The sequence below is a fragment of the Andrographis paniculata genome, unplaced genomic scaffold (genome assembly GCF_009805555.1).
Source record: "Andrographis paniculata isolate CXL003 unplaced genomic scaffold, ASM980555v1 Contig95END, whole genome shotgun sequence".
Classification (NCBI taxonomy): domain Eukaryota; kingdom Viridiplantae; phylum Streptophyta; class Magnoliopsida; order Lamiales; family Acanthaceae; genus Andrographis; species Andrographis paniculata.
In genome coordinates this window covers 182,069-197,560 of record NW_026137634.1, presented here as the reverse complement: position 1 = coordinate 197,560, position 15,492 = coordinate 182,069, and the positions used below count along the sequence as shown (strand labels likewise).

General features: G+C 32.1%; 1 protein-coding gene across 1 annotated transcript; it reads left to right on the top strand.

The window, feature by feature from the left end:
• The first annotated feature begins 4,967 nt into the window (after positions 1-4,967).
• Positions 4,968-14,910, top strand: LOC127243279 (uncharacterized). The gene is made up of 23 exons (XM_051263221.1): positions 4,968-5,183; positions 6,030-6,330; positions 6,463-6,531; positions 6,618-6,755; positions 6,831-6,948; positions 7,360-7,442; positions 7,994-8,089; positions 8,394-8,562; positions 8,930-9,072; positions 9,138-9,224; positions 9,384-9,569; positions 10,047-10,214; positions 11,107-11,227; positions 11,315-11,384; positions 11,568-11,655; positions 11,741-11,861; positions 12,406-12,599; positions 12,699-12,807; positions 12,992-13,147; positions 13,486-13,588; positions 13,932-14,105; positions 14,191-14,336; positions 14,504-14,910. Exons 1-23 carry the CDS (start codon positions 4,984-4,986, stop codon positions 14,698-14,700), a joined length of 3,237 nt encoding a protein of 1,078 aa, XP_051119178.1. The 5' UTR covers positions 4,968-4,983; the 3' UTR covers positions 14,701-14,910.
• The last annotated feature ends 582 nt before the right edge of the window (positions 14,911-15,492 follow it).

Below are 15,492 nucleotides of genomic sequence, written 5' to 3'. Positions count from 1 at the left end.
AGTAACATAAATTTAGGTTTTAGAAAATTTTTGATTATTTTGTATTTTGGTATGAAGTAAAAAAAAAAAATTGTGTGAATATAGAAAATTATATATATAATATAAATAAAATGAATATGTATGGGTGTGCTTGTTTATAGGGTTTGGATTTTAAGTTGGGATTTGAACACTAAAAATTTTGAATTTGAATAGTTGTATGATATGATATAAATAGATATGCGATGTTTTTTAATGTAAAATTGATTTTTAGTATAATATAAAAAATAAAAAATAGGTGTTTGATTTGGTGTTTTTTGTTGGAAAAAAATTAAATGAACAGTGTAAATCCAATTCAATCCCCCAATAAAATTATTTTAAATAAATTATTAAAATTATACTCCCGTCCACAAACTAATATTCTACTTTCTTATTTGGGATGTCCAACAACTATTATCCTTTTTAAACGCAAATTTTACATTTTTACATTTCATTCATTTATTACTTTTAATTTCTATAAAGTACACCTAACACATCTTTTAAATAAATAGTAATACATAATAATTTTGTTACCAAATATTTTTAAATATTATTATAAATTATATATCATAAAATATTATCTTATTGTCTGACATATTTAAAATATCTAACTTGATAAACAAGAGTGTTAGAATAAGAAACTGAAATCGTTTGTTCAATCATACAAATCTGTAAACAAATGCAAGAATTTACAAATATCTTCGAAGACAACTGTCATAAATATAATATATTCTCTCTAAATATATATATTTTTTTAAGAACGAACTTCATATTGCAAATTAGCCCAAATAATTTCGAACTTTATTGTAATTTTTTAAGAACGAACTCCATATAAAAAGATTATCTAAATAAATTGAGAATCCAACATTAGTTCACTAATCTAATGAAAAAAAAATTATAATTACTCGTTGAAGAAGCTATGATTTTCATGTTGGGACTGGAATTTAAGCATAAGCCCGTGTTGAGATAACTGAGATATGAGATAAAATAAAGCAATTAAATCTAACCTTATAAGAATAAAACAATTAAATCTAACTTTATTCGGATCCGCAAATAATGGAGAATTTTGTTTTGTGTTCTTCAAGCCTATAAGCAACCCTTTCTCATAAAACTTCTACGATCACAACCTTAATTTATATATGCGATTATTAATGGATCTCTACTGTCAGTACTTACTAAATACAGTTAACCCCCAATAAAATTAATAGGTTACTTGATGTAGATATAAATTTAATCGAACTAATAACCCAAACAGTTACTTTTAATCTATTTTTAATCCAACATTTTAGGCACAATTAATAATATGATATAATTAAAGGGTTAACTATTTTGAATTTAAACAATGTGATAGTCATAACAATATTGAGATATATTTATATACTTGATGTTTGGAGATGCAATATATGTTAATTGATCTGAACTAAACTAAAGTAATTTTTGTATGTAAACAAACCATCAATTTAATTATTTGTAACAATATTAAAATTTGAATCCCAACTAAAAAATAATAATCTTCAAAAGTGATTTTTATTTATTTAAACACATATCAACACTATTTATCAAAACCAAACACGCCCTATAAATTAACATTTATTAATTTTTGTTTCTAAGAATTGACTTAATTGGATGAGATACTATATATATATATATATATACACTAGTGCCCGATGACGCGCTACGCTGCGTCGGATTGGATGATATATTTTGTAATATAAAATTTGATGTATATTGGTATTGTAAAATTTAATTATTAAGATTCTATGTATACTAATTAATTTAATAATAAATATTGTTACGATAAAATATCAATAATTATGTGTTTGTTCTTTCAATAATTTTATATGATTATCAATATAATATATATATATATTTATTATCTCATAAAAAATTAATATTTCATAAAAAAATATTTTCTCCGTACGGCTCTAAAGTTCTCATTTATCTTTTGTGTTATTGTATTTAATATTAAAAATATTTTTATATTTGTATAATTTTTGTGCAAATATCATTATAATAATATTATAAGACACGAATAGACGTATTTTTGTCATTTTTCTTTATTTATATTACATTTTGATATAATAATTAATATTTAAAGATCAACACGCAAAAAGTAAATGAAATCTTTAAAATAGGATGAAGGTAGTATTATTTTTATATTACTTACGCAACTTTCATACTTCATATAAATATATATATATATACAACAAACAAATCCTATATATTTCTATTATTACTAAAAATCGATTTATTTATGATTAATGAGACTTAATCTATGTAAGAAAGAAAAAAAGAAATATAGTTAGTGGACAAAATTTAAATTAGACACTTATGAAATCGTACAAGAATAATAATATTAATCAAAAAAATGCTTATGTTCTTGATAATCATAATAAATTGTTGCTTAAATTTATTAAATATTTTAAATAATTGGCGCAAAGATCACAAAAATAAAGGTGTGTTTGTTTGGGGGTTTGGATTTTGAGTTGAAATTTGAATAATAAAAATTTTGAATTTAGATAGTCGTATGATGTGATATAAATAGGTGTTGATGTGATATTTTGAATGTAAAATTGATTTTTAGTATAACATAAAAAATAAAAAATAAGTGTTTGATTTGATATTTTTGGGGAGAAAAATGAGATGAACAGTGTAAATCAAATCCAATCCCCCAAATAAACACACCATAAGGGGCTGTTTGGTTCAAGGATTTGATGGAATTCCATAGGATTTGGATTTTAAAATTCTATTAAATCCATGTTTGGTTAAGAAAAAGAAGTTGGAATTTAAAATGATGGTATTTGAAAAATGGTCTAAAATCTTACAAATAAGGGATTTTTTGTAATGGGATAATCCTGTTACTTTTAAATCTCATTCTTGAAATTTTAATTTTTACATTTATATCCTCTTATAAAAAAAATAATATTTTATTTATATGAAAAATTAAATAATTTTAACATTAATTATTATTTGAATTATATACTTGATTGTACAATATTTTTTAAATAAATTAATAAATTCATTGTTTAAATTATTATTTATTACAAATTTTATTTGAATTATAAAATTATATGGACGACCATAAGTCGGGTTCAGTCGGAACTGATATTCATCCCAAATATATATTGTTAAATCCGATATTCAAATTGGATCCGATTATACTAGATCCGACCGAGACTATACCCGGTAAGACTTGATGGATCCGAAAAATCCATTTTTTATACAATTCTTAAATTTTAATTTAAAATTACATATGTACTGGATCCAATGTATATTAAAATTTATGTATTTTATTAGAAAAATATTATAATAAAATATTGAATACGTTAAACTCAAAAAATATTTTTAATATAATTATATTATTCGAAATTATTTTTTGATATGTATGGTTGATATATTATTATATTACCCTAATCATAATCCGTATCCAGGCCTAATACTCAAATAATTGGACTCAACTTCAAATAAATAGGTCGGGTCTCGAGTTTACTCGAATCTATTGTCTTCCTATAAAATTATTGATATCTTTTCAATTTATATTAATAATGAATTAGGGGTTTAATTTGTCAAAATAAATAAAATTCATAAGAGGACAATTATATCATTTAAAATATAAAAAATCCAAATCGACTAAATATAGTTCCCACCACATTTTACCAACCAATCATAATATGGGATTCCAAATCCTAAATACAATAAATCTCATCCCATATAAATACCTTACTGTGAAATCCCAATCCCAGAAAAAAAAATAAAAAGTCCATAACCAAACAACCCCTAAATACATTTTTTCTTGTTAAGGAATATCATAATAATTTTATTAAAAGTATAATTAAATATAAGCAAAATAGGAGATGGTGGGTTGTTAAGTGGAGAATGAGTAATTAAATTTTTTATTTTTTATTTCTATAAAAAATAATTCACCATATTTTTTAAAACAAAAATCTTTTTTGTACTTCATATATAAAATATATATTCAAACTATTTCACAAAGCAAACACATAGTTGCTTATAAAGCAAAGATATTGTTAGTGCAATATCTAAAATATTAGTGCAATATTTGATATGTCTATATTATTAATGACAACAAATATGGGTGTGTATGTTCGGAATTTGGATTTTGATTTGAAATTTGAATAGTAAATTTTTGAATTTAAATAAATGTACGATGTGATATAAATAGTTATTGATGTAATATTTTAAATGTAAAAATAATTTTTAATGTAATATAAGGAATAACAATGAAGTACTTGATTTGATATTTTTTTAAAAAAATATTAATGAATAATAAAATTTTATAAACGAATAACAGAAATTCAAGAACCAAATAAGCGACAATAGGATAGTGTAGAAAGAAAAATGGAAACAAAGATACAAATGGAATAGAAAAGCAATGCTAAGTTGCAAATAATAAATAAAAATAAAAGTATTAGAGTCATTTCAAGTGTCAAAAAAAAAGATGATAGGTATATATTAGTATTAATATATATAAACTCTTTGGTAAGTATTCTAACTAAAATGATCATTATTCAAATTCATATTCCCAACAATCGGTTAGTTTATATATATATATATATAATTGTTATTTGAATAATGTTAAAAAAAATACGCAAAATATTACTATAAAGCAAACAATTTTATATATTTGATTATATTTTAATATTTAAAAAATTATTATTTAATCTTAACATTAATAGTTATTTAAAATAATATTTAAATAAAAATCAAATTAAGCATAGAGATTTCATATATAACCATAGCGAGAGGCGGGTGGGCCATGAAATAAATAAAGAGGTGGGCCCACACTCGAACCCGATCGACCGGCTGGCTCAACCCGGTCTGAGCCGGCCGGGTACGCCTTGATATCCGTGACAAGTGATTGATACACAGCCAATCATTGAGAATCACTTTCCACTTATTAGTTTAATAGTTTAGTTGATGTGATGTATTCTATTTCTCCCACCACCGATGCATTTATGCAGAGAGTTGGACGTATTCCATAGGCAACACTTACTTTGCCACTCCGCCGCTGCTTCTTGCATCAATTCCGTTCCATTAACCTTCCATGCTTCACCCAGAAACCTCCTCAATTCTCTGCTGATCTTCAATCCTGCGTCCCGTTGCAGCGCCAAAGCTGTTGCAAGGGGTGCTCTACTTCACTCGATCAGGTCAATTTGATGCGCAATTTCAAAGGATTCTCAAGTTATATATATATATATATATATTTGCTGAAACTCGAGGGGGTAGAAGCTTTGTTAACTTTGTCGACATTTTTTTTCCCTCGGGAATAGAGCTGCGTTTGTATGATTTTACTAAAGAAAGAGGTGCCTAGAAATATCTTCCAGGCTTGATTAATATTTTTTCATTTGTTATTTTGGAGTTTCTTGACTGCTTAATAGCTTTTTGTGGTTGTAAATGGTACTTTACTAAACAATGATTTGTGAACACGCACACAAAAATTTGGTGTTTTTTTCTTTCTTTCTTTGATTTGTTTTTTCATCTGTATATTTTAGTACTCACTTCGTACTTTTGCCATTGAAGATGGTAGACTTTCATTTCTATGTTAATTTTTTGACTGTTGCTGATCAACAATGGCTATTGTTGAATATGTCCTACATTGAGAAAAATGTGGGTGGGAACTCATTGGCTAGGGCAAAGGACCACTCCACCTAGTAACTATTGGTTTTAAGCTATTGGTTTTAAGTTAGAAGCCCAAATCATTTCTTAATATGGAATCAGAGCCATTGTGTAGTGCCCATATTTGGGTATTGATCTTGTATGGATTTTTGGTCCATATTGGGTATTGATCTTGTATGTATTTTTGCTAGTATTGGGTATTGATCTTGTATGAATTTTTGAGATTATTATCTCGAGAAGGAGTGTTGAATATGTCTCACATTGAAGAAAATATGGGAGGGCCAATCCACCTAGTACCAATTGGTTTTAGGTTGGAAGCTCGGATCTCTTCTTAACATCAATTTGGAGGAGTTTTTGATATGTTGCTTTGCATGCAGGAAGACAGCAGCTAAAAGGAAGTTGGTTGATCGAAGACCAATAGTATTATCGATGATGGCTGGGCATGAGGGGACACCATCAAGTTCTGAGGTGCGATCTGGCAAGATGATCTTTGAGCCAATTCTCGAGGAGGGGGTTTTCCGGTTTGATTGTTCTGCAGATGACAGAAATGCTGCGTTTCCAAGCTTCTCTTTTAAAAACCCAAATGTTAGGGACACGCCCCTTATGAATGTCCATAAGATTCCAACCTACACTCCCAATTTTGAATGTGCAATGGGACAACAGGTTGTCACTTTTGAGGTAATGTAGCATATGAGCGGGCTGTTAGCACAAAAGTACAATTTATATATCTTTGTTTGCTTGGAAACTAACATGCTGGATTCAAATTTTAGAAAATTATGGAATATTAAGATTAAATCTGCATGTATTCAGTTTCCACCAAATACCTCGTTTTATGGGACTGGAGAAGTAAGTGGGCAGCTTGAGCGAACAGGGAAGAGGGTGAGCCCATAAAATCTACTATTGTATACATGCCTTTTTTCAGAAAAAAAAAGGTAGTTCAATTTGCTGTGATTAACTTGTAATAGATTTTTACCTGGAACACTGATGCTTGGGGATATGGCGCTGGAACAACTTCATTGTATCAATCACATCCTTGGGTTCTAGCGGTTCTTCCAGATGGTCAGTCGATAGGTGTTCTTGCAGAGACAACTCGACGCTGTGAGGTATTTGTGATCTCGATTTTTTATTTTTTATGATGTTAGTTATACAAATTTGACAGTTGATGATTGTCTGAGCAGATTGATTTGCGGAAAGAATCAAATGTAAAGATCACATCTTCATCAGCCTATCCTGTCATCACATTTGGTCCATTTGCTTCACCAACAGAACTTTTTATCTGTTTCTCACGAGCAATTGGTAATATATTAAACTTAATTACTAATTTATTTTGTTTACAAAGGCTAGCATGCTCATGCCTTCCTTGTATCTCATACTTCTCTACGTGGACCTTCAGTGAATTATTTGCTTATATTTTCAAAGAAATTTATTTTGACACTCAACAAAGAAATTGTTCATATGATTTGGATGTAGTCCAAGGGAAACAATTAGTAGCAATTAGAAACCATGCAATTTGACAGTCCTTGGAATTATCTAGTTAATCTTATGTGGCATTGAAAATCTCTTGCTCTTGAAAATTTGCTGAAAAATTCATTTGTTTCCAATCAACCTTGGATCTTGTACGGTTGCTTGGTAATATATACTGTGTATTTTCGGTCTCCTCATTTGTGGTTGTCATTTGATGGTTGTTCTTTCGGGGGTTGTCAACAGGAACTGTTTTTATGCCGCCCAAGTGGTCCTTGGGGTATCATCAATGTCGTTGGAGTTATGATTCTGATGCTCGAGTTCGCGAGGTTCAATATATATATTTTGTGATTTATTTTATGTTCCTCCTGCATCAATTCATATGTCTTTTGGTTGCACAGTAAGCGTTAGTCTTACCTATATTTACAGCCTATGATAATTGGCAATCCATCATCCACTTCCCAAGACGAGTCCTTAAAATGTTCTTACTACTTATTTGAGAGGTACAATAGGCTTCAAAAATAAAATGAGGAAGGCGGCGAAAGAGAAGAGATAACTTCATCATAGACAGTACAAACTAAACTAGTTAAAAGACTCCACTTCCATCTCTATTGTGGTGTCATTCAATCAAGGTATCCAATTGGATGGAAGGAGCTTATGCATGCATGATGCATATATTTCTCTCATCCATATTTTTCCCAGCAGGAGCAACAAATTGTTCTTTTTATATGTCATATGCATTTAATTATTATAATTATGTGAGCTTACAAGTGTATCAGTAAGCTTTTTTACTGCTCTTTTCTTATCATTGATATCATGTAGTCTCAAGCTTGTGATATTTAATATTTGGCTTTGCCTTTACTTGGCCATTTTGTTTCAGATTGCAAGGACATTTCGTGAAAAAAGTATACCTTGTGATGTTGTATGGATGGACATAGATTACATGGATGGCTTCCGCTGCTTCACCTTTGATAAGGCATGTTTTCTTCACATAATTCTAAAAAAGGCAATAACCTTTAGTATTATCATAATTCTGTTCCTTTCCCTGCTCCCCTGTTGTTTTCAAAAGCAATAACACTAATTTTTCATTTTGTAAGTTTTGAGCTTTTGATGGGTGTATGAATTGGGTTTTAAATTGTCCAATTAATCTGGAGCCAGAAGGGAACTTTGAATGATGTCTAACTGCTTCTTTTTTAGAATTTGTTAGAAGGCTTGCTTGCCACCATGTTTTTGTTTTGTTTTTCTCAAATGATCAAACAAGCTCTTGTTCTTGCTTTTAGGAGCGGTTTCCAGATCCTAAATCTCTGGCAGATGATCTTCACCAAATTGGGTTCAAAGCAATCTGGATGCTTGACCCTGGAATTAAAAATGAAGAGGGCTATTTTGTTTATGATAGTGGCTCCAAAGAAGATGTCTGGATCCAAACTGCAGATGGAAAACCTTTTGTTGGTATGTAATATATTCATACTGGTCTTCTTTATCTTATACAGAAAAAAAAAAATTACAAGCATTACATATACTTATAATGAACCCACATATTAATCAATGTGGACAATATTCAACACTCTCCCTCTTGAGATGATAATTTCAAAAATCCATATAAGATCCAAATCCAATACGGACACCATGGCTATGGTATATTAAGAAGGGATCCGGGCTTCCAACTTAAAACCAATTGGTGATAGGTGGAGTGGCCTTTCACCATTATATAGTAGGGGAGTTCCCACATATTAACCAATGTGGGACAATATTCAATAATAACAATGTAGCTTAGTCCAGCTTATGTTGAAACATTTTCTTTTCTCATTACAAATAGGCGATGTATGGCCTGGGCCATGTGTGTTCCCGGATTTCACACAAGCAAGTACCCGCTCATGGTGGACTAATCTGGTTAAAGACTTTTGCTCTAATGGTGTAGATGGCATATGGAATGATATGAATGAACCTGCTGTCTTCAAGGTGGAGTCAGACCCATTTATATGTAAAAACTTTATATTCTTCATTCTAACTGTCTATTGTTGCAGACTGTGACAAAGACAATGCCTGAGAGCAATATTCATAGGGGAGATCCAGAACTTGGAGGTCATCAGAACCATTCACACTATCACAATGTACTACTTGTTGGCCTTGCCATTGATCTGATTATTTTATTGTGTATTGAGTTTCTTACAACCTTACAAGACTGTTAAAAATTTACACAGGCAAATAGTTTCTTTCCTTGTAAGCAAACTAAAAATATTTCAGTGATGTAAGTCCTTTTTCTACACTAGGTTTATGGCATGCTGATGGCCAGATCTACATTTGAAGGAATGAAGCTAGCAAATGAACAAAAACGTCCATTTGTTCTGACTCGAGCTGGGTTTGTGGGGAGCCAAAGGTATGCTGCAACATGGACTGGAGACAATATTTCTACTTGGGAGCACCTCCACATGAGCATATCCATGGTTATTCAATTGGTAAGGGCAGCAGAGAATAAAAACTAAATTTGATTATCCATTTTTCAATTCTATTTCTTCTGTCATCATCTTTGCTTTTAGTCATTCTTTAGGTTTTTGAAAAACAGAGAAACAATGTACTTTGGGAAACAATGGAAGAAGAAAAATAATAATAATAAAAATAAAATAAAATAAAATAAAAAAGAAGAAAACCTTTTGCCTATTAGCATGCTAATTCGCTTAACCTGTGTACCACTTGTTTGTATGCTGCTCTATCAGCACACTGCAATCATAAAAATCTCTGCTGTATAACATGCATGTATACACTTCGAGCAAAAATTTGCATATGCCTCAAGTTTATCTTGTACTAACCAAGGACTGTTTCGGTATTACATTTATCTTCCCTGGTGCCGTGAAGATTGTAACAACTGCAAGTGTGCTATCTTAGGGATTTTCAGTACAACATGATACTTTGATAAAGGATGATCTTGTTTATAGGGACTGAGTGGCCAACCACTCTCTGGACCAGATATTGGTGGTTTTGCTGGTAATGCGACACCAAGGCTGTTTGGAAGGTGGCTTGGGGTTGGTTCCATGTTTCCTTTTTGCCGTGGACATTCTGAGACAGACACTATTGATCATGAGCCATGGTCTTTTGGGGAAGAGGTTTTCTTTTTGGCATTCTATTATGATGTTTCATAAATGTTGTCTTGAATTTTAGGCATACAATTATCATAGCATACGCCAAATATATGCTTTTCATTGCAATTTGAAGTTCATTGATAGGTTAAGCTGGGATGATTTATGAGTGCTCCGCTGGGGACTAAAAAGGAAAATCAGTTTTTGGAAACAGGATTCACACATTTTCTTTTTATTTTTAATATGTGATCTAAGTATGCTGATCAAGTGGTAGATTTTGAATTTTCTGACACATTTTGCCACCATATTGGTCTTCTTTGTGTGAGTTTCCTTTCCATTGTGTGTCTGTGTGTGGGGGGCTTCTCAAATATCTTCCTCAGCACTCTGAAAGGTAGCATCAAGTATAACTCAGCTATCTCAGTCTGGTTATAAGCTTCAGTCAGATCAAGTGTTTCATTTGTTCAATTTATTTCTAGTCTTCCCGGAACCTACCAGTCAATTCTATGTTAGAGACCCGATGCTTTCTTCGCTGTAACTCGCTATCTTTCGCTATTTATAAAATACCCTTTTCTTTTCATGTATAAATATATATTACATAGTATGCCAGTGCCTAATGATGTCAAAGATGGATCTTGGTAGCAAAATCACGTGAGATCGTATTGATAATTGAATCGTCATAAAATCGTAGTGGTGCAAAATAGAAGTCTAAAAGCATTTTCTAATAAAAAAACGTTTATCAACGAATATATATGTATATTTTCTCTTTCAGAAGTTCTGTGGTATTTAATCATTGTACTTTATTTCATTCCCTAATCTCCTGCACTGCTGTTTTCATAACTTATTTTGGTGAAAACTGATCAATAATTTTAGCAGTAGTCTCAGAGTTTGTACTTGATTTTTAATTTTTTTTTTTTTTTAGTGTGAAGAAGTTTGTCGACTAGCATTGAGGAGGCGATATCGACTATTGCCCCATATATACTCTCTCTTTTACATGGCACATACATTGGGTGTTCCAGTGGCGACTCCCACATTTTTTGCTGGTATGTTCTTTTGATCATTTCGATGGCATTGGTGTATAGAAGATTCTTCTATGTTCCACAGGTTATAAAACTTTTAAATTTCCTCAGATCCCACGGATTTGGAGTTACGAACTCAAGAAAATGCATTTCTCTTGGGATCACTTCTCATATACACAAGGTTGTAAGTTTCTTATAAAGATAAACTGATGAATGTCTTTATTATCAATTTTCTAATGCAATACATTCAACAATTGTAAAGACTATACCCACAAATTGTATCAAGCTCCTTTCCCTTTAATTTGCACGCAGGATTAAAGTCAGATTTCTAAATTATACTGGTTTCATATATGTCGTCTTGTAGCACGGGAGAAAATCAGGAGTTATACCAAGAGCAGCACAAGTTACCAAAAGGCATCTGGTCCAGTTTTGACTTTGACGACACTCACCCAGTATTCCCCCACAAAATCTCCATATAACTTTATTTGCCTTTATAAATTGCATCATCACCAATTGTGCCTTCACTCTGCCAATTAGGATTTGCCTGCATTATATCTTAACGGTGGATCCATTATTCCCGTGGGCCTTCCCTATCAGCATGTTGGAGAAGCTAATCCGACGGATGATTTAACCCTTTTGGTGGCTTTGGATGAATATGGTAACATTTCTAAGTTCTACCTCCTCCTTTTGCTGTTTCCAATGGATAATTAATAGCATTAGCCTGATGTTGTGGGGTGACAATTTTTGTAAATGAAACTTGATCAGCATGTTTGATTAAAATTCCTTTGTTTTTCAAAAATAACACTTATCCTCCGAGCTAAAATTTTACTGGTCTTAATCCTTTGCTGAACCTGTAACATTTTATTGACATTGAGTATTAAAAATTGTTTCAAGTTAATAAGATAATTTAACTTCTTGATTTAATCATTTTTATTTTACTTCTATGTTGTAGTAAAAGAAGACACAACTTTGAAATAGTATTCAATAGTATGTTCGATAATTTTCTTGTCGTATCCAGAAGTATCTAGAATATGAGAATACAATTTGGAAATCTTTTTAATTCTCCTAGAATAAATTCACTTACAAATGCCTCCGAAGTTAAAGGGTGTTCGAATTAAGTCGCCTACATTTTCCATATATCTCGAGGCTATCATGCATCTGCCACAATGTTTAACGGCACTCTTGTAATCTCCTAATTACAGGTAAAGCTGAAGGTATTCTGTTTGAGGATGACGGTGATGGGTATGAGTACACAAGAGGAGGATATCTGCTAACAACATATGCTGCCGAAAAGCAGTCCTCTGCTGTCATTTTGAAGATTTCAAAAACTGAGGGATCTCTGAGGAGGCCAAACCGTCGCCTACATGTGCAACTACTGCTTGGCAATGGTGCAATGGTGCGTAATTTCCATTTGATGAGCTCTGCTGTGTGTAATATAAACTCCATTTGACTAGTTTATTTTGATAGCGAGATTTGTGTTGCTTATATTGTCTAGGTTGATGTGTGGGGTAATGATGGAGAGATTGTGAAAATTCCACTTCCTTCAGAAAGTGAAGTATCAGATTTATTGATATCCAGTGAAAAGCGACTCAAGGCTCGTCTAGGTGATCTGCCCTTCTGCTATAATGCAGTTTTTGCTTGGTCTATCATAATGAAGTTGCATAATAAGAATATTCTGGATTTACTTTTGTGTTGCCTTTAAGTACATTATGGTTTGTTACAGAATCCCTCTCTTCATCGCATGTAGTGTTTTGTAAGAATAAACGTGCGTTCCAACATTGACTGCAGAGAGTGCTAAACGAATTCCCACATTGGACAATGTTTCTGGACATAAGGGAACAGAGCTATCAAGGACACCTGTAGAAATAAAATCTGGGGAATGGGTTCTTAAAGTTGTTCCATGGATCGGTGGTAGGATTCTTTCCATGGCGCATCTTCCTTCAGGTAATGTGATATTTTGTGAGAGAAAAAATGTATTTGATATGATGTTTTTGAAAGAATAGTACCAAAATTCCGATATATATATATTGTATAAACAAAACCCAAGGTCATTCAAATTTCATACCCTACCAATTCCCTAGCTAAATTATTCTGTGGAATTTGAAATCGCTTGATTGGGACCACAAAACATTGTGTCATGTTGTGTTCTTCTTTCATCTATCTAAGTATTGATCCTTTTTCTGCGTCTTAGCGTCAGAAAACTTTAGTGTGTTACTCGTTTATTGCTCTTACTCATGATAGTTGCTCCTACTTTCTTCCAACTCAATTTGGACGATCAACAGGCAGGCAGTGGCTTCATAGTCGAGTCGATATTGATGGCTATGAAGAGTACAGTGGCATTGAGTACAGATCAGCCGGATGCACAGAGGAGTATTCTGTGGTTGAGTAAGCAAATAGATGATGATTTTATAACATAGCAATAAACATTGCTGGAAATTGTTATATCATTCAGTTGTCAATTGCATTTTAAACATTTAAGGAGTAAAAAAAAAATATTACAGGTGAATTTACTTGTTCTCTTATTAACCTGTGTGCGCTAATATTTTTCTGGATCTAAATGCTTTATTTATTGTCAGAACAAATTTCACTTGTCATATTATATTTGAGCTCTGAATAGTGAAAATATGTGCAAGGTAGTCTTGAACAACACTTTTGCAATTGTAGCTTTAAGGCCATTTGAGCGCTGATGAATCTCTAAAGTAGGACTATTTTTGTCTTTTATTCTCAGGAGGGATCTTGAGCAGGCAGGAGAAGTGGAATCACTGCAGTTAGAAGGTGATATTGGTGGCGGCATAATTCTTGAACGCCGAATTTCCATCCCGAAAGACAACCCAAAAATTTTCCGGATTGACTCCGGCATTGTAGCTCGAAAAGTTGGTGCTGGATCTGGAGGATATTCAAGGTTGTGATTTTTAGGCTTCTCTCATTATGTGGTTTGTTTTTAGTTACTATTCTGTGGTTTACAGTTACACTTTGTTCTTTGTCAGGCTGGTGTGTTTGCGAGTGCACCCGACATTCAGTTTGCTGCACCCTACAGAGACATGTGTTAGGTTCACTGCCATTGATGGATCCAAACATGAGTTTTGGCCAGAATCGGGTGACCAGGTGTTTCAAGGGGACAGTCGACCCAATGGTAAGTTAGTTAATGGTATATTTATCTATTCTATCTAGAATCAGTGACAAGTGACAATGACAGTAGCTCTGAGCTTTATGTGTTTCTCAAGATTGGTTGGATCAAGTTGCTAGTGAGTGAAGTCAGTGTTGTACTAATAATTAATTTGTTCCTTTGGTTTTTTCCAGGGGAATGGATTCTTGTGGACAAATGTGTAGGCTTAGGACTGGTGAACAGGTTTGATGCGAGGGAGGTGTTCAAATGCAGGATCCATTGGGGGACGGGAACAGTGAACCTGGAGCTCTGGTCGGAAGAGAGACCGGTATCCAAGGAATCCCCGCTCAAAGTGTCCCATCACTACCAGGTAATAACCACCGCTGCCTAAAATGATGGCTGATGAATGATAATACACTCATACATACTAAGACTGCATGGTGTTTGGTGTTCCAATGTAGTAATAAACAATACTAATACTCTATACTAATACTTGATGTGTGCGGGTATGGTATAATGTGGTGTTTTGTTGTTGGACATTTCCATTGAATAAAATGCGTATGTGTAATAAATTATTAAATAAATGTATTTTTGACGTATTGCATGTTGCGCTAGCTATTATTGGTTCTAGTATATCCCCGTGCATGCAAGGTTGCTGTTATCTTTTGAATATTTTGAGGTCAAAAATTTTGTATAAATGTTGGATCTTTACCGGTGGTTCTTCAAATTTACTGATTGAGTTGGTCATGATCTGGAAGTAAATGTGAGAATAAGGTAGTAAGAAAATCAATCCAATTGGAGAAGCATGGTTTCATCCTCACTTTGGGCAAGTTTGTCTTTTTTTTTTCTTTTTTTTTTTAAGTTGGGACTAATTCCTAGGAAGAAAAAGGATAGAAAGAGGGGAATGAATTGAAAGGGGCATCCAATCACACTCCCAAAAATTAGTTATTTTTCCCTTCCCCTCTCCCCTTTTTTTTTTTGTTGCTTTATTTTTTGTGATTTTCAATTCCATATTTGATCATCATAATCGACATAGTTCTTTTTTTTTTTTTTTTTGTTTAGTTTCTATTGCACACTATATTCGACATTGCTACAATTCAATTATTATTATTTAAAATGTTTTCATTCGGTTTGAGTTAGTTTTTTGATATGACACAGTTCTAGATTTTTACTTAAGCAAATT